This window comes from Bufo gargarizans, chromosome 1 (genome assembly GCF_014858855.1).
Source record: "Bufo gargarizans isolate SCDJY-AF-19 chromosome 1, ASM1485885v1, whole genome shotgun sequence".
NCBI lineage: Eukaryota > Metazoa > Chordata > Amphibia > Anura > Bufonidae > Bufo > Bufo gargarizans.
In genome coordinates, this window is record NC_058080.1 from 668651771 (window position 1) to 668679692 (window position 27922).

At 42.2% G+C, this 27922-nt stretch overlaps 1 protein-coding gene across 3 annotated transcripts in view; it reads left to right on the forward strand.

The window, feature by feature from the left end:
- The first annotated feature begins 5125 nt into the window (after positions 1-5125).
- Positions 5126-27922, forward strand: part of AGGF1 (angiogenic factor with G-patch and FHA domains 1) — a 38590-nt gene continuing 15793 nt past the window's right edge. For 2 of the 3 annotated variants that reach the window (XM_044276091.1, XM_044276092.1), the window contains exons 1-6: positions 5126-5456; positions 11872-11962; positions 13929-14110; positions 21357-21488; positions 23434-23616; positions 27071-27329. In XM_044276091.1, coding sequence (XP_044132026.1) covers positions 5202-5456; positions 11872-11962; positions 13929-14110; positions 21357-21488; positions 23434-23616; positions 27071-27329 — 1102 coding nt within the window. In that variant the 5' untranslated portion in view covers positions 5126-5201. Of the gene's footprint in view, positions 5457-11871; positions 11963-13928; positions 14111-21356; positions 21489-23433; positions 23617-24423; positions 24491-27070; positions 27330-27922 lie in introns of all 3 variants that reach the window. The other variant, XM_044276093.1, reaches the window with a different exon arrangement.

The window sequence follows — 27922 nt, forward strand, 5'->3', positions numbered from 1 at the left end:
AGTTACTATGGGAGGCTGGAAAGTATTCATGAGAGGCAAAATAATTGCATATGTATCCCATCTCGAAAAGCAAACAACTGAAACTTTAAAAAAATTTAGTCAGTCACTTAGAGACACTTACACAAATTATCAAAACCTACCAAACCGCCAAGCTAAATATAGGTGGTTCAAAGCAAAAACAGAATATGAGCAGTGGGTATACAAGAAAGAATCATTTTTTCAGTCACAAAATGAAGCCCAATTATTTAAATACAGGAATAAGGCAGGGAAATTATTGGCGCGACTGGCAAAGGGAAAGTATAATGTAACCCCAATATTAGCCCTAAAAGACAAAAAGGGAAATACACACACACACAACACCCTTCAAAATAAATGAAATCCTAAAGGATTACTACTCTAACTTTTATATACAGGTCAAGTAGATCATCGCGAATGCTTGGCTTCAACAGAATCCACTACCCAAACTAAACTCAGAAAAACTATCAACATTAAACACACACTTGAAGTATTGGGAGTGGTAGGAGGCCTGACAACGGGAAAAGCCCCAGGCCCTGATGAGTATACAGGGAAATATTATAAAATACTAAAAGACCATCTCACCTTTACTAACATCCATGTATAATGAATATATATCGGGACACAAGTTGTCAGATCTGGCGTGTACTGCGTATATCAAAGTGCTTCCAAAACCCAGGAAAGACCCCCTGATGGCAGCATCTTACAGGCCAATTTCTCTTATAAGCGTGGACATAAGAATAGTGTCCAAAATACTTGCGAACAGGCTGGCGCGGTTGATGCCGGGACTATTGTTACCATAACAGGCAGATTTTACACAATAAAGAGCAGCAGTAACAAATATTAGAAAGGTACTGGCGGTATTGGATGATATAAACATACGACCGAGAATAGGTCAGACTCCGGCTATACTGACTATCGACGCAGAAAAAGTGTTCGATAATGTGGCCTGGAATTGGCTAAATAGAGTACTAGATTCAATAGGATTAGTGGGTCAATTTCGCCAATATCTAAAAGCGTTGCATGATACGCCTATGGCACAAGTGTATACCCCTGGACATTTATCTCCTAGATTTATATTGCAAAAGGGTACGAGACAGGGGTGCCCATTATTCCCCCCTGCTCTTCAATCTAGGCCACTGTCTAGAGCTATTGCCAACAACAAGGAAATAAGAGGAATCAAGATAGGTAAAGCGGACGTTAAGCATGCATTATTCGCAGATGACATGTTGGTATTCCTCTCCCATCCATACACTGACTTGACAAAACTATTCGATATGCTCTCCCTATTTGGCTCTTTTTCGGGCTTCAAAGTAAACATATCTGAATGTGAAATGTTAAGCCTGTCACAACCGAAAGACCCCACATTTTGGGAGTCTCTACCAGTTTAGATAGTTCATCACTCCATTAAATACCTAGGAATACACATAGGCAAAACCCCTGAATCCATATACCACCTAAATTATCCGGTTCTAATCAAACGTATAACATCTGACTTGGAAAAGTAGAGCACTCTTCCCTTGTCGTTATTGGGCAGATGTCATCTAATTAAAATGATTTGCTTTCCAAAATTATTATACCAGTTACAGACAATACCGCTTCTCCTAAAGCACAAAGATATAAACACCCTCCAATCCGCCTATCGTCATTTTATATGGCCAGGGAGAAGTCTGAGAATTGCATTGAGGACATTAATGCTGACCAAGGGGAGGGAGGAAAAGGGTTCCCTGACATAAGATTATATAATATAGCAAACTTATTGAGACACAACTTTGATTGGATAAAGGGATAACCTCTCAGTTCTCAAATTTTGACTTAGAAACACAATTATCACGACCATGGACCCTTAAGGCACTACTACACACCAGATACTCAGCCTTCCCTATAGAACTCAAAAAGGGTGTACTACTCAAAGACACAATGGCAGCTTGGAAAGCTGCAAGAAAATTATATTGGTTATCCTTTCTAACATCTAAGTACCTCTCCCCATGGAAACACTCAGAATTCCAGGCAGGATCTTGAAATAAGCAGTTTTTAAAGTGGCAACTCAGTGGTGTTATAACCACAAATGATCTATGGGGTAAACAAAAAAAGTCAATATTACACTTTACACTTTAGCTTATCATCAAGTACTGGGCTTTCTGAAAGGGAGACTAATAAATAACGCAGTAGAAATCTCGCAGAATGAGTTTGATGATGACATACTTTTTCCCAAACATATCAAGATCTCAATAAAATTCCTATATAGCGAGCTTAGAAAGTCACAGAAGACATATTAACTGAAGTTAAGTGAAATATGGAGAGAAACCTACTTTAAACTCATACACAAAGCAATATATTGATTTAACCTAAAAACGAACAAAATCACTCTGGACAAGGAAAGACAAACAGTATGTACGAAATGTAAATTCCCTGAGGCGGATTTATATCATTGTATATGGGAATGTCCTCAAATAACAGACCTATGGGAAAACGTGATACAAGAGGTAAACAAGAAGCTTAGGATAAACCTAGTCAAAAAGCCTGAATAATTACTCCTACACATAACTCCACATAGTCCATTGGCAGCACATGTAGTTCTAATGGCCACTAAAAGATGTATACTAATTGGTTAATGCCGGTAATACCGAAATTGAAAGGAATTATAGATTGCACTAAGGTATGTCTTTTAGCAGATAAATGGGCAGCAGAAAAAAGTGGAGACAAAGCGAATAAAGCCTATCATACAAAATGGTTAGCGTGTATCCAAGCTTTTTATTCCATTGAGTTGGTGTAGGTAACAAACGGGAAGGGATATGGTATTGGATGTGCAGCATACAAAACATCATCAACCCTTACATTGCGATGCACTGCCATGAGAATATACGTTAGGCATTACACATGAAACCTGAAATGAACTAATGTACACCTCCAGTACTACTTAAAAGGAAAAAAAATAAAATTATAATAGAAGAAAATCTCAAGTCACATCTCCAATGAGGGAGGGGGGAGGGATAGGGAGGAAGGGAAATGACCAGGCGAAGAGTTATTTCGCATTGTTTAATGTTGATTTGCTTTTGTTTTGATGCACATATATGTACCACAAAGAATTCCGATCTGTAGTTAATCTGACATGTACATTTGAATGTAAATGTGCAATCTATATTAAAACCTAATAAAATATGTAAAACAAAAAAAAGAAGGGGGCTGACGAGCGGGCCATTAGTCTGGCCGCTTCCAGAGAGGCTTCACAAATATACGAACTGGCATGGGAGAGCTGCAGAGTTCCTCCGAGGGTTCCCTCGAGGAGAGACCCTGACATAGCTTGTTTGCCCACTCACCCATAGCTTTGCTCACCCATGTAGAGGCAAAAAAGGTTCACAGTGCAGTGCTCACTGCTTCAAAGGATGATTTTGTGAAGGATCCAAATTTTTTATCCCTGATATCAGAGAAGGAAGCCCCATCCACTATAGGCAAAGTGATATGTTTTGCCAAGCGGGATACTGGCAGGTCAACTATAGGAGAGGACGACCACTTCTTAGCCAGATACTCCGGAAATGGATAAAGGACGTCTAAGCATTTTGGTAAAGCAAAACGTCTATCAGGAAAATTTCACTCCTTGGAAAGAGAGGAATCAAATCCGGGTGGTTGGGTAAACCATTTGGGCGAGCGACAGGACCACCTGAAGAAAAAACTCGAATCGGCCGATGAGGGTGCGGGGTCCTCCACCTGTAAGGTTTCTATAATCGCTGTAATGAGATTGTCCTCCATGGAGGACAGTTTGGAAGACTGGTCATCAGGAGAGACAAAGTCCACATCTGACAACCTTTCCTTGGAACATGCCTCTTCCAATGAGGATAAGTCAAAGTGAGACTCTCTGGGAGATGGCGGAGAGGCAGAGGAAACGGGGAATGCAGACACCCTTCTGGAAGAGCATGGCCTGGCCCGTTTAGCGGGACGGCCATGATGAGAATGAGCCCCAGGATCCCCAGAGTCGAACTGGTCAGAGGATGGCCTTGTGGACAAATTCCACAATGGCTTTGTTGGTATGGGAGACGTCCTGTACCATCTTTGACAGGGAGCGTGCCCACTCCGGTTCTACCATGGGATGGGCAGCAGTGGCGACTGGGTCAGGGGCAGAGTCACTTGGTGGTGGAGCAGAGCACGACTAGCAGAGGGGATCTAACTGACCGGAGGAAAGTTTTGTGTGACAAGAAGCACAGGCAAAATGGCGCACAGAAGTCGCCGCCTGTTTTGGGGTCTGGGTTCGGACATAGTGTGTACCCTGTAGTGACAGGTAGGAGGATGAGAGCGGTAGGTTAAACCCTGTTTGCTGACGGGATGCTGCGTCATTGGGAACCTTTGGTCCTTCTTGTCTTCTGGAGACCGGGAACGAGCAGAGGGCTTGGGGACCCCCTGATCTCCCGTCTCTGGGTGGGGATGCAGGCAGCTAGGAAATCAAAAAGTCCTGTTGACAGGACTTTTTTGTCTGTTCTGCATAACGGGAACCAGACGGATCCGTTATGATTCCCATAGACTTCTATTATGACGGAGACGGATCCGTTATGATTCCATAGACTTCTATTATGATGGGGGGAAAAACTGAATGCCTTTTAAAGGCTTCTGTTTTGATCCTTCATAATACAAGTCTATGGGCAGCATAACGGATCCATCCTGGTTTCCGTTAGGTATCAATGACTCCTGCATAATGGATCCTTTATGCTGCCCATACATAAGACTTGTATTATGAAGGATCAAAACGGAATGCCTCTTAAAGACTTCCGTTTTGACTTCCGTCTTATGGATTCCGTTATTTTCCATGTTATAATGGAAAGCCATAACAGAATACATAACGCAGATGTGAACCCACCCTAATTCACACTCTTTTGATGCCTATTTTTGTGCCATTTACATTTTTCAACTATTTTGCTGCTTTCAACCTCAGTGAAACACATTCTATTGAGATAAGCTCCCTTTATAATTAGTTACTAAATATATATACACATATCATACGAATAAGACACTGACGACTATGAAGCCAACTTCAGCACCCTGCCCAGACCCAGCCAGCCGCTTGCAGAGAATCTCGCGTACCACGTGATTTATAAGTCACGTGATTACTGACGTCGGCGGGTCCTCAGCAGGAAGGTAAACTAGTTGCTATGAAGGGGGGACCGGCCACCAACGTGATGTGATTTCGGGGTGTTATGGCCGGTCATGGAGAAGAGGTCTCTCTATCCCCGGATCTGGACGAGGCTGACGCTGCAATCGGGGGTTCTGGGGACCCTGCGCCCGGCCCCGCGGAGACCCCGCTACCTTCAGCACTAAGCTGCCGGGTACAAGCTCTGGAGGAAGAACTGAAGCACTGCCAGAATGAGCTGCGCCGCATCCAGACACAGCTGAGCCTGAGCCAGAGACTGCACCGCACCGCGGAGACCACCAACCAGGAGCTGCGGACACAGGTGAACGCGGAAAACGGGTTAAGTATGGCAACCAATCACAGCTCAGCATTCATTGCCTAACTCGCGCTGGAAGCATGAAAGCCGGGCGCTGATTAGTTGCCGCGAGCAAGGGCACTTTAGGGAAAGAGGGGTTTCCCTACCACCTGCCTCTGTAGAACAACAACCCCCAGCATATTCATAGAACTGTATGCACTTTAACATGGCTGTACGCAGGTTCTTGCTTGCATTTAACAGCTTGTCGGGGTTCATCAGATCCTGCCTAGTCGGATTCCCCCGTTCACCGCTGGACCACATTGACTTTAATAGTATCCGGCCAGTTTCCTTCAAAATGCCAGCTTTTCGATAGACAAAAAATGTATTTTGTTTGGCTGCAAAACCGGCACTTATTTCGGAAACTGTCTATAACCCATAAAGTCAATGGGTTCTGGTGATTAACAGCAGTATCCTGCTAGGCCGGATCTGGTGACTGCAGCAGACCGTTATCTGTCGGATCCGTTAAATGCAAGTGAAACTACCCTGACACCAAAGGGGGTAAAACCCCTGACTTCGATAGGAACAAATAACGGACTAATGTATAGGGGGTCTCCTGAGTGGGGGCTGGGGAAATGCCATCTCCGGAGGTGTACGGCAGCGGAGGATTTCTCTCCCTATTGAATATGAGCTGTGTGCACTCATCTGGAGCCGGGGGAAGGACTGGCGGCCGGATGGGTGTTTGCGCAACAGCTCTTGTGTATGGGCAGCATTACCCACATAAGGGTGTGTTTACACATGGATTCTGTGATTGAACAATTCATCCCATACATTTGCGTTGGGTTGTTTCTGAAGCACGTGCTTCGGTGTTTGTACAAGTCCCATTCAGATACTCGGGACAGTTATAGTAACTTGTTTTATGTTACAGAAATGGTATGCCAGGTACAGAGCCGACCGGAGCACTGCGTATAGGATCCAGACACTAGAAATGTTCACAAGCCTGGAAACATATCAGAACTAGTGCAAGCGAAAAGTGGAGGTGCCAGGTGTAACCCAGGACTTTGATATTGATGAGATATCCTCAAGATAGTTCATCAGTATCAGATCTGTGGGAATTCGATACTTGGCACCACCTCCCACCCCTGATCTGCTGTTTTGGGCAGGCACCATAACCTACACACTAGGGTGTTTCATTTTTCCAGTCATATGACTTTGCTTACTCCCCGAGTCTCAGTGATGTAAAAGATGTATATGTGCCAAATTTCAAGAAGATTGGATGATAATTAGGGGTTGCACACATTGATCACTTTTATTACTACTCTCAATCCTGTACCTAGGAGGTTGGTCTAAAAACGACTAGTTTCAGGATCCGAGGGGCTCTGCATCAAGCAAGGTGGATGGCAAAGGCAATATATGCACTTAAAATTGTCCTCTTCACTAAACAGTTGAATATTCCTCAACGAGAATTGAAAGGAATGAAATGGGTTGCACATTTTGTCAGCCTCATATATGTTTGCTTTTTGCACGAGGCAATTGTAAGTCGATGGGCTCCAAAGTAGGATTTGGATATGCTACAGCTTCTCACCCCGATGCAGACTTTGAAAAAAGTGCTCTCACAGTTGGTATCTGTCAGAAACAAATGTAGGATTGGCTTTTTTGGATGAACGTATTACTCAGGCTGTTAAGGAAAATATGACTAAAAATTTAGAAACCAAACCTGCAAAGAAAAAGGAAATGAAACGCTTAGAGGATAATAACCTAGTTTTTGAAGGAAAAGACCTGAGCCATTTCATTACTAATAAAACAAAGACGTTCTTTGAATTAGTTAATCAAACAAGGAATGTCGCACTAAAATGAGGTGGAGAAACCACACAGAGGTGCACCCACTTACCAGACAACACCCAGTCTGAAAGTGATAAATAGCATAAATAAATAATGAAAGTGGGGCACACTCTCAAAGTAAAGGGATCTTTATTAACACAAATGGTAAAAATGCAGAAATGACAGTAAATCTTTAAAAAATGGTAAATAAAAATGCAGAAAAAAGTTAAAATACACTAGATATAGACAATAAAACTGATTACATTTAGATTATAAATGATCATAAAAAATAGGTAAAAATATATTAAATGCAAATACTATAGTCAATATGCGCATGGATCCCAATATAAACTTTCAATGCGAATAGTCAATCACAAGGTATAAGCTCACTGGTTGTTGGGTATAGAGTCCCATATACGGTTAGTATAATGTTATATAATTTTAGAAAGGTCCTTACTTGCCAGTTGTAGCAATGCTTGAAAGCGTATGCAGCCTGTGGGTTTGCGTTGAATAATATTCAGGCAGTTCATACGCACAGCGGCGTCCCGCTGTATTCAATGTAGCAAAAGCGATCGCTTGTCGGTGGTTTGTAGAGGCTTACCCGAGGGTCTTTTGATGTAGGATATTGAGCTCTCGACACGGCGTACCTGTCTCGGTTCCGGTCTCAAGAGCTGGTGTCCAAATTTGAGTTTTTGGCCGCCAGTGAGATTTGTTTGTTGCACGCGGTGTCGATGTCTTTCATCACCAGCGTGGCAGCGATGGTTCACTTCGGCGGCTTTCTTGTTAAATGGCAGTTATCCAGACTTCCTCGGTTTTTGCAGGGTCTCTCTACTCCATAGGGGGATTGATACCAGACGCGTTTCGGGGATTTACAAAAATGACCCCTTCCTCAGTGGTTGATTTCCCCCTACATGTGTTCCATTTTTATAGTGAATAGGGTATATCGAAAAAACTGGTTAGCAGTCCTGAATTTTTCGGATTGGGATCCATGCATACCTTTTAACTTTAAACATATGTCCAGGTAGTATTTTTCAACTATTCCATCTTACATAGATGGATAACATATGTTATCTAAAAATAAGTTCCATACATATGAATATAAAATAGATATAAATATAAAAATATATATAAAAGGTAAGAGAAGGAGTGGAATCCTTATATCTGTCATTACTAAGGGAGTGTCTTATTTCAACTATAATGGAGGAGCACCAAAATATAAATGGCAGACTTTTCCTAATGCAGGCTTATTTACACTGTTTAACTTTTTCTTTTATTAGGTGTCATAAAACATTTTGAAAGTGTTATATCTATTTCACAAGACATCGTAGAAGACGCATAAGAAACGCATTGGTGTGGTTTCATTATATCTCCAGGGAATTTTAGTTCCCTCCCCTCCTCAGAGGTCTTCATATAATTTGAATATATAGCGGTTCCGATGCGTTTTCCTTGATAGTTTAATACTGCAGAATTCTCTTTAAATTACCGTACTTCAAAAATAACTTCAAAAATAATTTTATTTTCAGAGAACTCTGCAATATTCAATCAACTATAATCGAATTATATATCTGCCAAGCTGTTACTGACATTCAGTCTTGTGGAGACTGCACCACATAGAAACATAAAAATATATAAATATATAAAAGCAACATATAGTCTGGATGCGGTTTCAATTTATCTTCCATATAGCTATTTTTGTTCTAATGAATTCTGTACATGTATATCATATTCATATCATAAATATGATATACATGTACAGAATTCATTAGAACAAAAATAGCTATATGGAAGATAAATTGAAACCGCATCCAGACTATATGTTGCTTTTATATATTTTTATGTTTCTATGTGGTGCAGTCTCCACAAGACTGAATGTCAGTAACAGCTTGGCAGATATATAATTTGATTATAGTTGATTGAATATTGCAGAGTTCTCTGAAAATAAAATTATTTTTGAAGTACGGTAATTTAAAGAGAATTCTGCAGTATTAAACTATCAAGGAAAACGCATCGGAACCGCTATATATTCAAATTATATGAAGACCTCTGAGGAGGGGAGGGAACTAAAATTCCCTGGAGATATAATGAAACCACACCAATGCGTTTCTTATGCGTCTTCTACGATGTCTTGTGAAATAGATATAACACTTTCAAAATGTTTTATGACACCTAATAAAAGAAAAAGTTAAACAGTGTAAATAAGCCTGCATTAGGAAAAGTCTGCCATTTATATTTTGGTGCTCCTCCATTATAGTTGAAATAAGACACTCCCTTAGTAATGACAGATATAAGGATTCCACTCCTTCTCTTACCTTTTATATATATTTTTATATTTATATCTATTTTATATTCATATGTATGGAACTTATTTTTAGATAACATATGTTATCCATCTATGTAAGATGGAATAGTTGAAAAATACTACCTGGACATATGTTTAAAGTTAAAAGGTATGCATGGATCCCAATCCGAAAAATTCAGGACTGCTAACCAGTTTTTTCGATATACCCTATTCACTATAAAAATGGAACACATGTAGGGGGAAATCAACCACTGAGGAAGGGGTCATTTTTGTAAATCCCCGAAACGCGTCTGGTATCAATCCCCCTATGGAGTAGAGAGACCCTGCAAAAACCGAGGAAGTCTGGATAACTGCCATTTAACAAGAAAGCCGCCGAAGTGAACTATCGCTGCCACGCTGGTGATGAAAGACATCGACACCGCGTGCAACAAACAAATCTCACTGGCGGCCAAAAACTCAAATTTGGACACCAGCTCTTGAGACCGGAACCGAGACAGGTACGCCGTGTCGAGAGCTCAATATCCTACATCAAAAGACCCTCGGGTAAGCCTCTACAAACCACCGACAAGCGATCGCTTTTGCTACATTGAATACAGCGGGACGCCGCTGTGCGTATGAACTGCCTGAATATTATTCAACGCAAACCCACAGGCTGCATACGCTTTCAAGCATTGCTACAACTGGCAAGTAAGGACCTTTCTAAAATTATATAACATTATACTAACCGTATATGGGACTCTATACCCAACAACCAGTGAGCTTATACCTTGTGATTGACTATTCGCATTGAAAGTTTATATTGGGATCCATGCGCATATTGACTATAGTATTTGCATTTAATATATTTTTACCTATTTTTTATGATCATTTATAATCTAAATGTAATCAGTTTTATTGTCTATATCTAGTGTATTTTAACTTTTTTCTGCATTTTTATTTACCATTTTTTAAAGATTTACTGTCATTTCTGCATTTTTACCATTTGTGTTAATAAAGATCCCTTTACTTTGAGAGTGTGCCCCACTTTCATTATTTATTTATGTTCTTTGAATTGTTTGGGATCCATGACGTGACAGAATACTGCAGTGATTCTCTAAGAAGCCATGTGAATGCTCTTAAGGTGGTCAATGATACCGCAGAAAGAGGAATCGCTCTGATAAAGTTTAACGAATCGGTCAGGGACAAACAACAAAAACAATTCTTGTTGAGGGTAGTAGTCGAGCATCACAGAAAAGTCGTCACCAAGCTAATAAAAGAATGGATTGCATCGTTCAAAGTTTATTAATATAACACCTATTAATCTTAGGGTCTAGTTTTAAAATTATTTTAAGTTTGTGATTTCTAGTTTTCCCAATAATAGTAATTAACATTGAAAAATCATATTTTGTGACTACTTTTACAAAACTGATCAAAGTGTGCAACCTCTAAATATTATCCAATCTTCTTGAAATTAGGCATGTACATCTTTTACATCACTGAGACTCTGTGTGTAAGCAGAGTTTGCAAAAATGTTACATTTTCTTTTTTTCCATTGCCAAATGAAGCACCCTACTATACAGTGGACGGAGCCAGAAGCAGAAGGCTTCATCCACTGTGTATTTTCTGGCTCCGACGTACTGCAGCTCAGCTACAACACAGAAGTGTCAGCCCCCTCCAATCTGATATTGATGACTTATCCTGAGGATATGTCATCAATATCTAAGTCCCGCCATCCCCTTTAACTGTTTGTAGGTGTTTCAAAAAAATTAGACCTGGAACCTGATTGTGTAAATATTTGATTGGTTTTATATTCTGCAAACCTTGTTCTCCTCAGTGAGTTGCTGCTCATAAGTGGTCACTTTTCCCAGAAGAGGAGATGTGCTGACAGCCGTGTATGCCCACTCCCGTTGTTTCCCTATCACCCGCTTTATGGGGAGCGTTCAGCATCCATAGAGTATGGCTTCTCTGGTTTACAGCAAACAACTGATATTGCCAGAGGAGGCAGCGGGATATGTACTTTTATGAGGTGCTTTCTAGGGGCCCTCTACTAGTAGGGGTTCTCCAGGCTTTTAATATTGATGACCTATCCTCAGGATAGGTCATCAATATCAGAATGACGGGGTCCGACACCCAGCACCCCTGCCGATCAGCTGTATGGCAAAGCAGCAGAGCAGGAAGGGAGACGGCATGTGCACACTGCACGCGGCATCTCCTCATACAGCTGATCGGTTGAGGTCCGATAGGTCATCAATATTAAAAGCTCAAAGAACCCCTTTAATACAAAGCTGGGTTTATTTAAATGATTTATTTACCGTAAATTAAATTTCTACTTTTGTCTTTTGACAGGTAGAGAAATTAAGCAGAGAAATCCATGAGTTTCAAAGGCCTGAAAAGGTTGACCAGGAGGTACAGACAGATGATTATTCAGCATGGTCAGGTAAGGGCTGAAGCATACTGGGATTTACTAATTCTGTCAAGTTTATATGGGCAGATTATTGGGAATGAAGGTTCCTACAAACACTAGTTCCTGATAATTTCCAATCAACTGACAGTTAAAGGGGTTGTCAGTATCTTATTGGTTGGGATCTGACACCGGGCACCCTCGCCGATCAAGCACCTGTGAGTGACTGGTCCTTCTCGCAGCTCACCAAGCACAGCGCCGTGCATTGTATAAGCCACTGTGCTTGGTGTCGTGCTCAGCCTCATTCACTTCAATGGGGCTGAGCGCGATATCAAGCACTGCCACTATATAATGTACGGCGCTGTGCTTGGGGAGCATGGAGAAGGCCCCGGCACCCACATGTTTTTGTCGTGCGATCCAATAATTTATGCAGCACATAAACTCGTTTATCAGCAGCACATTGAGCTTCCGACCAGCAATGGAACTGTACGTAATGATTGCTGCATGTAAATGAAGCAAATGAGCGAGCAGTGATCAGGGACAAATGGTTAGTTCCTGATCATACCTTGTTTATTGGCCCATGTAAACAGGCCCCTAAACTAGACGGTCTTAGGGCTGTTTCACACAAGCAGATGCCGTGCATGTCATCCGCAGCGTGAATGAGAGCCAAGCCGTGCTCTGGACAGCAGAGACCCGGAGCCTTAACATGATTGATAATGCTCTGTGCCTCTGTGATCTTTTTACTACAAAATCACAGTGACAAATTTATCTCACTGTGATTTTTGTAGTAAAAAGGTCACAGAGCGGCAAAGAGCATTGTCAGTCATGTTAATGCTCCGTGTCTCTGCTGTCCGGAGCGGGGCTTGGCCGTCTTTCACTCTGCGGATGACATGCACGGCATCTGCTCTTCTGAAACAGCCCTAAGGGTCACCAGATTTATCACAGTAGCTTATGTTGGATGATAAATCTGGCAAACTGTTAGACTATCTAATCTTAGTTTATAGTTGGCATGCTTTATGGCAGAATTTTGCATCATAAATCGGGCACATTTTTCTAAACAGGTAGAGCAGCAGTGTAAAACATGGGGGGCAGCCTAACACTGCAGCCACTGATCAAACCTGTTGCTTAGGGTAGATTTACAAGTAGTGCCAATGGTGTGATAGACAGCTTATAAAAGAGTATTAGGCTACTTTCACACTAGCGTTAATATTTTCCGGTATTGAGATCCGTCATGGGGTCTCAATACAGGAAAAAAAACGCTTCAGTTTTGTCCCCAAACGGAACGGAATGCTCCAAAATGCATTCCATTCCGTTCTTATACAGCATTCTGCGGTTTGCTTTCCGCCCTGGGATGTGGAGTAAGACGGATCCGCCATGACCCACAATGCAAGTCAATGGGGACAGATCTGTTTTCTCTGACACAATAGAAAACTGATCCTTCTCCCCCATTGACTTGCATTGTGGGTCATGACGGATCCTTCTTGGCTTTGTTAACGATAATGCAACCGGATCCGTTCATAACAGACGCAGACGGTTGTATTATCAGTAACGGAAGCGTTTTTGCTGAACCCCGCTGGATCCAGCAAAAACACTAGTGTGTAAGTAGCCATAATACTGGTGTATATAGTATATTGCAGTGAAGCCATTCTTAAAGGGGTTGTGTCACTTTAGCAAATGGCATTTGTCATGTAGAGAAAGCTAATACAAGGCACTTATACTAATGTATTGTGATTGTCCATATTGCCTCCTTTGCTGGCTTTATTAATTTTTCATCACATTATACACTTCTCGTTTCTATGGTTACCACCGCCCTGCAATCCAGCAGTGGTGGCCGTGCTTGCACATTATAGGAAAAGGCGGCGGCCTCTCTTCTGGCCAGGACCATAGGAGTCTTAATAGACCATTGTTTTTTCCTATAGTGTGCAAGCACGGCCACCACTGATGGATTGCAGATAAATGCCATTTGCTGAAGTGAGACAACCCCTTTAATGCTCTCTTTCAGATTACTACTATTACCAGTCTTCCTACGAGCATCACACCCACACAGATACCCATGAGGTGAAAGCAAGTAATGGCACCGAGTCCACCATAGATACATCACAGGCTGGGACAGACCTTCAAGAGCCTCAAGAAGAAGAATCACGCCTGTGTGAGAAAGATGAGCAGCAGACAGGTTATACCCAGGTAAGGCTTTTGGGACTTTCATGTAAAAACGTTATGGCCACCTGCATACATTACCATACTTACCTGTGCAGGCACCTATTTCCTGACATATCGTATAGAGGACCTGTCGCCTCTCCTGACATATCGTTCTTTTCTTAGTTTTTTTTCCCCCCTTTCATCCACCATGACTTCTACAGATGAGATTGACCCTTTGCCTCTGTAGGGGCAGGAATACACAGAGAGAGTTAAAAAGCCCCCACCCACTCTCTCCCTTCAGTGTTTCCTGTCCCTATGGGGGCATTACACAGAGAGGCCTCCCAAAAGGGAGGTGATGATTTTGTTTCATAATTTTGTTCTTTTTTTATTTTATTTATTATTTTCCTTTTAAATATAACTGGAGGTTGTCTTACCAATCTTCTCCTCTGCACTCCTGCAACTGCTGCTGAAGCTGGGCAGAAGAGATTAGGGTGATTCTCTTCTCTGAGATTGGGGACCTGTTCTCGCTCCTTGCTACATGGTCTCCCTTCCCTTCCGGAAGTAGACCTGTGAGAGCGGGACGCTGCACACCGAACGGGGGGCGGAGCCAAGATCTAGCTCTCAGATTCCCGGAGGAGGCGGAGCTTTGGGTCACCTGTGGGGAGGCGTTATCGCTCCTGGTATGTGGACTGATGACGTCACTCCATGTGAAAAAGAGCAGGCGATTCTGACAATGCTGTCTCCACTGACCCCAGCAGCATGTCAGTTCCAGAGGCTCCTGGGACCCGCACAGACAGTGCAGACCCACCTTCGGCCGCTGCTTCCGGACTGAAAGAAACTAAAATCAAATCTAAATATATTAAATGTGCCTCTTGTGCTAAGAAACTCCCAGAAAGTTACAATAAGAAACTATGCAAATCTTGCATTAGTGATCTGTTAAAGGAAGGGCAACCATCTATCCTTATGGAAGTAAAGTCCATGATTCCGTATGAAATTAAATCCTCCCTTATGCCGGTTCCTCCTCTGCCTCCTTCCAAAAAGCCAAGGTTATCAGATCCATCATCCTCTGATGCAGAGGACATGGACGAAGAGGCATCCGCTTCTAGACATGATATTGATGAAGATCAGTTGTCAGAGGGTGAAATAGTCGAAGATGGTCAAAAGTACTATTTTTCCTCAGAGGAAATGGAGGAACTACTAAGGGCAGTAATGGCAACCATGAGTATTGAAGACCTCCAAAAACCACTATCGGTACAGGACGAAATGTTTGGGGGATTATGTGCGAAAAGACTCAAATTATTTCCTATTAACGAGAATAGTAAGGACATGATCCTCGAGGAGTGGACAGATCCAGAAAAGAGATTGGGGGTTTCTAAAGAATTTAGAAATTGACTACTCTTTGATCTGCCTGAAACTAAGATCTTTAATGAGACCCCCAAAAATTGATATACAGGTGGCAAAAGTTGGAAAGAAAACTTCCCTGCCATTCGAGGATTCATCGCAGTTACGCGACCCAATGGAACCAATGGCAGATGCCCTTTTGAGAAATATCTGGGAAGATTCCATGTTTGGGGTAAAGACAAATATTGCTGCAACTTCTGTGGCTAGGGCCATGTATTTCTGGCTTAATGAGTCAGAAAATCACGTTAAAAATAAAAACCCCTAGGGAGGAAATTTTGCACTCCATTCCCCTTCTTAGATCCGCCACTGCGGAATCAGTCAGATTTGCTGCCAAAGATGCGGCCCTTTCAAATTCAGCTAGACGAGCGATATGGATGAAATCCTGGGGGGGTGACGGGACCTCCAAAGAAAAGTTGTGCTCCATTACTTTCTCTAGAGAATGTGTCTTCGGCCCTGTACTAGATAAAATCTTAGCGAAAGCGGGTGATAAAAAAGGGTTTCAGGAAGAGAGTGAAAGGAAACCAGACCCTATAGGGGAAAAGGAAAAACAGGGCGCTGGAACTAGAGGGGGGGGGGGGGGGGGCAGCAAAGGTAGGGGTTTCCTCCGTAATCCCCAAAATAAGCAGAACGAAAAACAATGACGCCAGATAGAAGCTGTCATAGCAAAGATAGAAAACTTCCAATCTCTAAACCGGTGCTCTACCAGTATGGCTATGAGCATTCTAGGTCTTATGACCTCCTGCATAACAGCTGTAGCTTGGTGTCCGGCTCACGCCAGAATTATGCAAACCTGGATCCTAGGAAGTTGGAACAAAAAAGTCGTCCCTAGACAGAAAGATAGTCATTCCATACCGTCATCTAAGCAAAAAAACATCAAAAAATATTTTCAGATCATACATCAGGGGGGGTACAAGGTCCCCAACTTTGAGATCTGTAGTGGGGAAAAAAAAAAATTTGGGCATGAAAAAAAATGTCCTATCCATTAGAGAGGTTCATCTCGGGGGATCAGAAAATTTAGAGGCAGATTTCTTGAGCAGAAAAACCCTAGACCCAGAGGAATGGTCTTTAAATCCAAGAATCTTTCAAGAAATATCTGCCAAATGGGGCTTACCACAAATAGCCCTGTTCGCCTCAAAAAGAAATGCAAAAGTCAAGCGTTTTTGCTCCTTAGATCCCAGAGAGCCCATGGGCAGTAGATGCTTTTTCCATAAAATGGACATGGGATCTAGCATACGCCTTCCCTCCTTGGGCTCTAATCCCTTGTGTTCTACAGAAAATTCTAACAGACCCAGTGATGGTGATTATTAAAGGGGTTCTCCGGCCCCTACTTGAAAATTGCCCATCTTTATTACCTGTGCAGGGAAGGTTATTACACCAATACTTCCCCTGCACAGCGTGGACCTTCCTATGATTCTCTTCACGGTCACGTGACCGCTCCTAAAGCATTTTCAAGTTTTCCGGTCCAGCGCCGTCTTCTTTTCCTGTCTGAGGCAGGAGATGGAACGTAATCACTGACGTCACCACCTCCTGCCGGCCTTCCTCGGTCCCGTCGCTTGCACACTAATGCGCATGCGCCGGGACCGCTGGTCGTCTTCAGAGTTCACAGACTTCTATGTGAAGCTTGTACTGACTCATGTACAGCACGATTTAAGCGCTGTACATGAGGGACAGCTTAGCGATCAGCCGCAGAGGCTGATCGCTATGCTGTGGATGGCACATGGGGGCACTGTGGATGTCATTAGTGGCACATGGGGTCACTTTGGATGTCATTAGGGGCACTATGGATGGCACATGGGCACTTTGGGGGCACTGTGGATGTCACAAGGGGGAGCTGGATGGCAGAATGTGGGTACTGTGGATGTCACTGTTATGGGTACCGAGTATAAGTGATATGGCTCATCCACAGAACCGTTTCGTTTTTGCAATCTGCAAGTTGCGGATCCACTAAATAAGGTTACTGTCCGTGTGCGATTCATATATATATATCTATATATATATATATATATAATAAACGAAAAAAGTAGCAGCACACCACTTTTTTTTTTTTTCGTTTGTATATATATATATATATATATATATATTATTTTTTTTCTATGTTCTATGGGTTTTAGATCTGCATTATGAGGACCAGAATAAGGATATGTTCTATCTTTCGCAGAACTGACATACGAATGTGGAAAGCACATGGACGTCATGAGTTAGACAGAACATGTCCTATTCTGGTCTTCAAAATGAGGACCTCAAATCCATAGAACTCAATAGGACTGCAAAAAATGTGGATTGCAAAATGGATACGGTCGTGTGCATAAGGGTTTAGATACACCGCTCAGCAGGTTTTATTATACAAAATGGAATTGGATACACGGCTCAGCAGGCTGTATCGCACACATACATGATAGGATTAGATACAGATGTGTTTGGACGTGCTTGCCGATTCCAGCTGTTTATTACTCTATGGAGATGGTGAGGGAAGAGCCTGTGGATGGTCAGTAATAGGATTTATACACTGAGTGAGAAGTAGAATCATGTCTGTGTGCAGAAAGATAGACATAGGAGGAGCTGCTGCAGGCAGAGAGGGGGCGTGTCCAGCCTGTGACTCATCACTCTGCACTGCAGCCAGGCTTGTGTATAAAGTTATGTATTCTGCAAAACAAGAAGGGGAGAAAGTGTCCTGGCAGACCTGTTTAATCTAGTGTCTTCCAGGGAGAAAGGAAAGCTCAGAAATTATGTGTTCAAAAGATTTTAGATTTTCTTCAGAAAGGGCTAGACCTAGGTCTTAGGCCAAGTACCCTAAAGGTCCAGATCTCTGCCCTAGGTGCATTCTATGATACAAATCTCGCTGATCATAGATGGGTTAGGCTGAGTTCACACGGGCGAGATTTCCGCGCGGGCGCAATGCTGGAGGTGAACGCATTGCACCTGCACTGAATCTGGGCCCATTCATTTCTATGGGGCTGTGCACATGAGCTGTGATTTTCACGCATCACTTATGCGTTGCGTGAAAATCGCAGCATGCTCTATATTGTGCGTTTATCACGCAACGCAGGCCCCATAGAAGTGAATGGGGCTGAGTGAAAATCGCAAGCAAGTGCGGATGCGGTGCGATTTTCACGCATGGTTGCTAGGTGACAGTCTATTCACTGTATTATTTTCCCTTATAACATGGTTATAAGGGAAAATAATAGCATTCTGAATACAGAATGCTTAGTAGGTGATCAATTGAGGGTTAAAAAAAATAAAATTAACTCCTCTTCTCATCTTTATTGCGTAGTTCCCGGTCTCTTCTTTAATGATGAATTACCAGCTAAAGGACCTGTAGTGACGTCAGATCACATGCTCCAACGTCTTTTTTTTATACTTAAAAAAATAATAATTAAATTTTTTGTGTGTATATGTGTGTGTATATATATATATATATATATATATATATATATATATATATATATATATATATATATATATATATATATATATATATATATATATAATATAGTATATGTGTTAATACTTGATAGCACCCACTTAGTAATTTGTAAACGCTGAAGGGAGAGAGTGTGTGGGGGCTTTTAAATTTACCACCTTCCCTTTCCCTAAGGTTTATCCCTACTCAGTGTGAAATTGAAAATTCACAGACCAAATGCATAGAAAGCAACAGAGGGATATATAAACACTATCACTGTAAGGCCTCATGCACACGACCGTTGTTGTGTTCCGTTCGGCAAAATGGGGTTCCGTTGTTCCGTGATCTGTTTCCGTGTTTAGGTTTACCATGCAAATGATAGGAAAAAAAAGGACGCAAACGACAATCTTGTGTGCCTCCGTGTTTTTTAGCGGTCCCATTGACTTCAATGGATCCGCAAACCATTTTCCGTTAAAATAATAGGACAGGTTATTTTTATTTTTTTGACGGACTGGAACCATGGATCACAGACGCGGATGGCAAATGGTGCATTAGCCGAGTTTTCAATGGACCCAATGAAAATCAATGGGTCCGCAGAAAATCATGAAAAACTGTGCAACAGACACAGAATAAAACAACGGTTGTGTGCATGAGGTGCATTTTTTATTCAATCATTAAAAAAATGTATAAATAAGCCTCATTCAAAAGATAAGTAATAGGATGAGATGCAGGTGCTCCGCTTTTAGGCAGGGGTAGCATCAGGGCCAGTATAGGGATTGTTGTCATCTCCCGACTCCACTTATCGATACGGCCTCCCTATGGATATAACTCCGTAACTTGCTCATCTTTAATTGGGGAAACGCATCAGGACTGGCCGTTTAGAGCCGAATCTGAAGATTTCTTTAGGGCCTTCCAAGTGACATCCTAGGGTTTAGCCACCCATAAGTGAGGTCGCCCCTTTCGGGGCGGGCACTTTGCTTTTAGGGAGGGGTAGCCGCAGGGCCAGTATAGGGATTGTTGTCATCTCCCGACTCCGCTTATCGATACGCCCTCCCTATGGATATAACTCAGTATCAAGTAACCGTGAGTCAAAAACAAGGATATTTCATTGTCAGTTTATTTATCCTCATCTCATCATAGCCACCTACATAGGAGAGCCTTTGTATGATTTTCATTTTTTGGTTTGATAGTCGCACATTTGTTTGTGGATACTTGAGGATTTGTGCATCTCATGTTATTACTTATCTTTTTGAATGGGGCTTATATCTATATATTTTTTTTTTTTTATGATTGAATAAAAGTTATTTTAGAGGGTAATTTTTCTTTCAGTGTGAAACTGTCAGTATTCATAAGACACTATTAGGCTGGTTTCACACCTGAGCGTTTCTCAAACGCACGTTTTTGTCGCGCGTTTTTATGCACGTTTTTTGTAATAGTAAACGCGCGTTTGACGCGCGTTTGTGTGATTGACTGCAGTGTCCTATGGCCACAAACGCACGTCAAAACGCCCCAAAGAAGCTCAAGTACTTGATTATGCGTCGGGCGTTTTACAGCGCGATCGTACGCGCTGTAAAACGCCCAGGTGAGAACCATTCCCATAGGGAAGCATTGGTTTTCATGTGTTGAGCGTTTTACAGCGCGTTTGAACGCGCTGTAAAACGCTCAGGTGTGAACCCAGCCTTAGAGTGTGTAGAGACACAGCCTCAACTGGTAACGCCCAACTTTCAATTTATTCATACATTGCTAGGAGGAATAGCTGAAGAACAGCACAGTGCCGAGTTCCAAGAAGGGATGCTCCGGAATTATATTAAGGGAGATGCAATTATTTCTGAAGACAGACATATTGGGAGTGGCGACTGCTCCTCCATAAATAGCTATAAGGTTATTCTTTTAATAATAAAACATTACACAGTTTTCCAATATATTTACCATTTCCTTGCAGTTTCAAAATCTCTGCTTGCTGACATTCAGTAGAAATCTTCATTATTTACTAACAGTGGATATAAATTTGTCATTCACTGTGACACTATTCTTATGCACTTACTTTGACTTCTGTACTGAGCTGCCAGAAGAGGCCGTCCAAAGAGAAATCCGCATTGCTACACAAGACCGAATTCAGAATTTACCCACTTTAATGGCTCCCGTAGAGAATTTTTGTGAGCTCTGCCTGTCATAGGGGTGTCATACAGGATGCTCATGAGCCCTGCCTCAATTAGAAACCTTTTTAGAATCTGGTTAGCCATCTTGGCAAGATACACGGAAGAGATATCAATATGGATAGATTAGGCAGATTGGGTTGTGTCTGCCCTGTGGACTGGTGGCTTTCCTCAACGCACACCTTTCCTCCTAAACTCCAAAATGTGCTTCCTATGAAATTAGCTCTGTGTGTGCACAACCATGAGATGCAGGATCTTCTCTGTGCAGCGCTGTGGAATATGCGGTATTCTATGAATGATGGAAATTACTAAATAGTCTTCTTCAACTTTCTAGGAAGAAGGAGGAACTTCACTTGCTGAAAGCTTGAGAGCAACCGCCGAAGCAGCCTTGTCTCAGACTGGTTTTGCCTATGATGAGAACACTGGGATGTATTATGACCATAGTACTGGCTTTTACTATGATTCGGTAGGTGTTTTACAGTCACGGCTTAACTGTACATTCATCATTGCAGGACCTTTTTAAGGGGTTTGTCTCATTTCAGCAATTGGCATTTATCATGTAGAGAACGTTAATACAAGGCACTTACTAATGTATTACGATTGTCCATATTGCCTCCTTTGCTGGCTGGATTCATTTTCCATCACATTATACACTGCTCGTTTCCAGGGATTACAGCTACGTCTCCAGTGCAGATACGAGGTGGCTAGAACGGGAGTTGCTGAGCATGTATGCTCACTCGCACTCAAACGGTCTCATCTACCAGAGAGGCCAGGGCTTTTTCCTATAGAGTAAAGCTCGGCCACCACTGCTGCATTACAGGGTGGTGGTAACCATGGAAACGAGCCGTGTATAATGTGATGGAAAAATAAATCAAGCCAGCAAAGGAGACAATATGGACAATCACAATACATTAGTAACTGCCTTGTATTAACTTTGTCTACATGATAAATGCCAATTGCTGAAGTGAGACGACCCCTTTAACTATTAGATCGGTAGGGGTCTGACCCCTGGGACCCACGTACACCACAGGGCCACCTGAAATGAAAGTAGTGGCTGTTCAAGCATATGCATTGCTGCGTCATTCATCTCTAGGGGAGTGCCAGAGATGGCCAAGCATTTGTACTTGGCTATTTCCGGCAGTCCCATAGTGATCAACGGAGAAGCAGTGCATGTGTTGGACCAGCTGCTATGTTTGTTTTACACTTCCCCCATTCTAGTGATCTCGGGCTCCCAGCAGTCGGACCGATAACAATCCTGTGGATGAGGAATAACGTATTACAACTGGAATACCCCTTTATGTTTGTACTGAGAACTTTCATTATTTATCATCACAGCCTGGGCCTAGAAAAGTCAATTTTATTCACAAGCTCCCTCTCTCTCCACCCATTTGTTAATGTTAGACAGTTTTCTCTTAGGGAGATATTTATGGATAAAACTGGTCATCAGTAGGTGGCAGGCAGAGCAGGAGATCGTGAATAACTGTGACTCTCTCTTCAGAGGTGCGGGCCATGATGATTATGATGCAAGTTCTCAGCTACCATGAGTGACAGACCAATGAAAACAGTGCGTCTGTCATTGCTTTATGCTGCGCTTACTGACTGTAGCATAAAGTTACTGACCGGTCCTGTTTAAATCCCCCACCTGCTGCTTCAGTCTCGGCATGCTTGTCTGCAGTGGTGACATAGCCTTATTCCCCACTTGACAGCTGCAGCTGTATACCGTTGAAGCCTATAAGAGAATACAGTGGTCATGTGGGGAATACAGTTTCATTACCACTGCAGCCTATCAAACATAGACTGGTTGGTAGGACCCGAGCAGCAGGAGGGTTTAACTGTTAGTTTTTTATTTTATAGTGTTTCCCCAACACCTCCCCTATGGCACTCATTGTCCAGTCCCAGTGCCCCCTTGCATGATCATACATTAGGCCGCTATGTAAGTAAAATAGCCATTTAACATGATTGCGCTTTGTATGTCATTATTCCATCTCTTGAATTCCATGTGCTCTAGCTGAAAAACGCACTTGTACATACCTGAAGGAGACTGAGTGGTTCTGGTCCTAAGACATCAGTCACATGCACCCAAACCCTTGATGTCCTGTGCCTGCATCCTTAGTAAGTTACTTTTGGGCAGCACATCAGAAAGCTCATGCCCAATGGCTCAGCTAGGAGGTGTCCTAGTATAACGAGATGTGATAAAAAGCCATGGATGCAGAGGGTCCTTTTCCACGTATCCTAGTTGTAAACGTGGTACTAATGTCCTCGGTTATGTATGCAGCGACTTTTGCAGAAACTAAGAGATGTTGTCATTACAAGGGAAGCCGACTAACTAGAGAGCGTTGTTCTAAAGGAAGTGTATTGCCATAATGGGATTTGTAACCTATATGCTGTGATTATATTTCCTTTTCCAAAAGGAATCGCAACTCTATTATGATCCTTCAACTGGGATTTATTACTACTGTGATGTGGAGAGTGGTCGCTACCTGTTTCATTCAAGGGTGGATCTCCAGTCATTTGTGGACCCAAATACTCAGCCAAGCACAGAGAAGAAGACTAAGAAAAAGAAACACGAGCCCAGTCAACAAGATGATTACAAAGTCAGTAGCCAACTCTGTCCTTACTTCTGATTGAATGGTGTGCTACCCTTTTATGATCCCTCCTGCCAGGACTGATATTGATGAACCTCCACCGATCAGATACTGGTGGCTGAGCTACACCTCCCCATCCACTGTGTAGTAGATGGAGCTGGTAGAAATGAATGGAAACACTCTCGCAGTAACAAAATCCAGCCTCTACACAGTGGACGGAGCCGTGTAGTTTCAGCACCAGCTACTCGGGAACAGCTGATCGGTGGGGGCCCCTGCTGATCAGATATTGGTGGGCCATCAATATTAAAATACTGGAAAGCCCTTTTAAGGTGCTTTTTGAAAATCAATAAGGAATCTGGTAAATGCAGTTGCCTCATGTAATGCATTACAGAAGCTGTTCTGTAAACAGCATCATATTAGACAATTGTCTTTGTGCAATTCTGGAACAATTTCCCTAACTTAAACATTGTCCTGGTGTGATGGGATCTGTCCCTTGCATGGTGAGTGTATAGCCTATTTTAAGGGAAATATATCTAAATTAAATGAAAGTTGAGCTTTCCCAGGTGTAAGTGACCCTAACAATAGCTGGCAGTAAATTAGGGATCATCATTATGGTGTGAGATTCTGGTTTATACTATACAAATAGATAGATTCAGTCATGCATGTCTCTGCACAGTAAGTGGATAGGACTCTGATAGGAGGGAGGGGACTTCCTGGCCCTTGGGTATCGCTGACCGCCACGAGGTGCTGGTTTACGTCCAGAACTGCTCTTTTGTAATCCACTACAGTTATGTTGACTGTTCATCCTGTCTTTAGGTGCAAAACTTGGCAGAAAGCATGGTTGGCTTGAGGATTTCTCCTTATGGATACTCTCCATACAAAGGTAGAGTTGATTTGCTTTCTTGTATTTTGAATGGTAGGTGAATATTAGGATTTGGATGTTTTTTTTTTTTGTTTTTTTTTCTTTAAACCTTCTCCATATTAAGTACTATTTTCCGTGGATGAATAGGTGTTCTTATCTACACATGATATCATTTCTATGTGACTAACTGGGGGTGAGGGCATATATTTTATAAAGAGACTAGGTTTTGGAAAACCAACTTAAAGGGGTTCTCTGGGAATTAAGAAAATTAAAATCCGTAAATATTACTTTATTATAAATATATTCTCAAATACATTTCATTAGTTATAATGGCTCATTTTGTCTAAGGAGCAAAGATTAGGAGAAACAAAATGGCCGCCATCATATTAGTGCACAAAGCCTGTCCTAATCACACCGGAGGACAAGTTATACTCTCCTACTTGTCAGGGATTATGATCCTGAATACAGATGATAAGATCTTTAACTGAATCTCTGTAGGAATGGAGTTCATGAGGAGACATGAAGTACAGAGAGGACGGACAGGACAGACTGTGGTAATGTGGGGGGCAGTAATAGAGACTGCATACAAGTGCTGCTGCTCATTAGACACATCTGCTCATAAAGTACATTTCTACAGAGATTCCGCTAAAGTTCTTATCTGTGTTCAGGATCACAATCCCTGACAAGTAGAGGAGGAGGAGGCAGCTCTTTACCTCAGTGTTGTCAAGTAACTTGTCCTCCTGTGTGATTAGGACAGGTTTTGTGCGTACTAATAGGACTGCAGCCATTTTATTTCTCCTAATAATTGCTCCCCAGACAAAACTAGCCATTATAACTAATGAAAGGTATATTTGAATATATTTATAATTAAGTAATATTTAAGTATTTTCATTATTCTCTTTTCCGGAGATCCCCTTTAAGCTGCTACGGTAGGAACACTCATTTATCACCTCACCACTGGACCACCACCATGAGAATGAGAATAGCATGGGGGTCACGCGGTCCACTAACTCTGTACACTGTGTATGGGATTGACAGTGAATGGAGCGATTTAATGCATGTGGGAACTACCATACGGTATAGCTGATGGGTGTTGCCCATACGGTATAGGGCTTATATTTGTGATTGTTTCTGGAGGGGTCTTAGGACTGGTAATCTATGATATAGACTTTTTGCAACGTTTTGTCCTCATTGCCCCCTCCCCCCCTTTCCCTTGAGTGTATTATAAGGGATTCAAAACTACAAGTTAGGTTAAGGGAGCATTCATGACCGTAAGTGTTTAGCGTTCTGCATTTTGCAGACCGCACATTACAGGCGTTATGTAGAAAATGCCTACTCTTGTCCGTGACACATATCTATATATTTCTTGCGGGGTTGCGGAACGGAGTAACGGATGCGGACAGCACACGGTGTGCCATCCGCATCTTTTGCGTCCCCGTTGAAATTGAAGAACGGATGCAGACTGAGAAATACGGTTGTGTGTCTGCACTGTGTGGTCCTAGCCTTAAAGGGAATCTGTCACCATGATCTTGGACTGTTATCTCCTGTAGTACACGAGTAGTGCTGCAGATAATCCAGACCAGTATTTTTTATTTTGCTACTGCAGTGTGGACTGTGTATTTCAGTGCACCTTTAACAGCAGGGACATGAGGGCAGTACGAAAATAAAATAAATTTGTTCCTGCAGATAATAGTCCAAGATTCTGGTGTCAGATTCCCTTTAAGGTGTAATTCCAGTTACGTACCACCTTGGATTTCTAAAGGACAACAGGGAGAGCGAGCGGTCTTATTGCATAGACAACTATACGATAAGAGGAGATTCTTAGGGTGTACAAAGAAATAATGGGGCTCCCATTGAGGTGCTTGGGGCTTCCATGGTACCTCCTTAGGGTGTTATGTATGTGTTCACTGCTACTGTAAACTCTGCAGATTTTCCGTTGTAATACCGAGGAAGAAAATCCAGTGTTTGCACTGCATATGGCTGTATCCTTACACCAACGATTTCCGTTGACCTCGTGTTTGTGAAATAAAAGACCGTGGTCAGTGCTGATTGAACGCCAATAATCTGTAAACTTGATCTGATGGGCTGGATATTTTCGAACACTGCTCAGGGGTTAGAATATATTTAAAAAATACAGTGTATCATCATGATTGACAGATTGGTACCAATGAGCATGTGCCACTATGTTGTCACCTCATCATAGTTACAGTTATGTAGGTTAAAAAAAGACACCGGTCTAAAATTTGCGTCCTCTATAAATGGTTCTTTGGTTGGTTTTGTTGACCATCCAGTTCTCTGGGAAAGCTCAACTTTCAATTAGGGATGAGCGAATCGACTTCGGATGAAACATTCTAATACTGTACGGAAAAGTATAAATCAATTTCTGAAGCTATTATGTGAAGTCTTGCAAGACTTTGAGAAGTAATAACTTCGTCTCATCAGAGCCAATACATTCTAATACTGTACGGAGCTCCATACAGTATTAAAACAAAGTTTTATGCTTCGAATGTTTCATCTGATTCTCGCTCATCCCTACGTTAGGTTTATAGTTAATAAGACTGTGATGTATGTCTATCCTGAGCATTGTCCATTTTTCCCAAGGCCTCAGTGGAGGTGAGAACATCGTCTTCCTGTAGCACAGCCCATGACACAGTAAGTCCATATGACAGGGAAGAGTCTGCCAGCAGAAATAAGAAGCCTAAGTTGAGCAAAGACTGTGTAGACTCCAGTTCCAGAGACAGCTCCTCTTCAGATGACAGTGAACCCGAGGAGGGGGAGCTTTCTGATTCTGAGAAGACGTCCAGTGATGAAGAGGTGTCCAGTGCAAGCAGTGTCTCGACCCATAACTCTGACCTTGAAGGTGACCTGACTTGCATTTAGGATTGACATGTTTGGTTCATAGGTTGTCAGTGTTCCAGTTAGGGGCACATTTATCAATAGTGTCATAAGAACCACACTGTACAAAGGTAAAAAATATGTTTCATTGGAATCAAAGTGCCCCAAATATATCAAAATGGTGCACGTTACGCAATATCATGTACACAAATCATGACCATTTAGAAACACAGCACCTTATTGTTGTCTTACATGTACTGAACAGCAATATTTCAGGGTTTAGTAACTCTGATGCAGATATCTGAAGTTTAGCCTTGTCCCTTTGAGGGGTCTTTATCATATCTGTTGCTACTTTTTTAACCACTTAATGACCACCCACTGTCTTTTGTCGTCACTGTTTTAAAAGCGGGCTGAACGCTGCTGTGAGCACTACTGCTCTACGTACGAACTGTAACTATCAGGCATGATCAATGTCAGTGACCGCAGTCAGCCCTGGGGACCTAGAAAGAAGACCTAGTTCAGTAATCCTGCTTTTAGGGCACACTAGTGTTGCCCTAACCGCAGTCTGTACCATAGGAACACAGAGCATGATGTATTAGTATACAGGAGCGTGCTAAT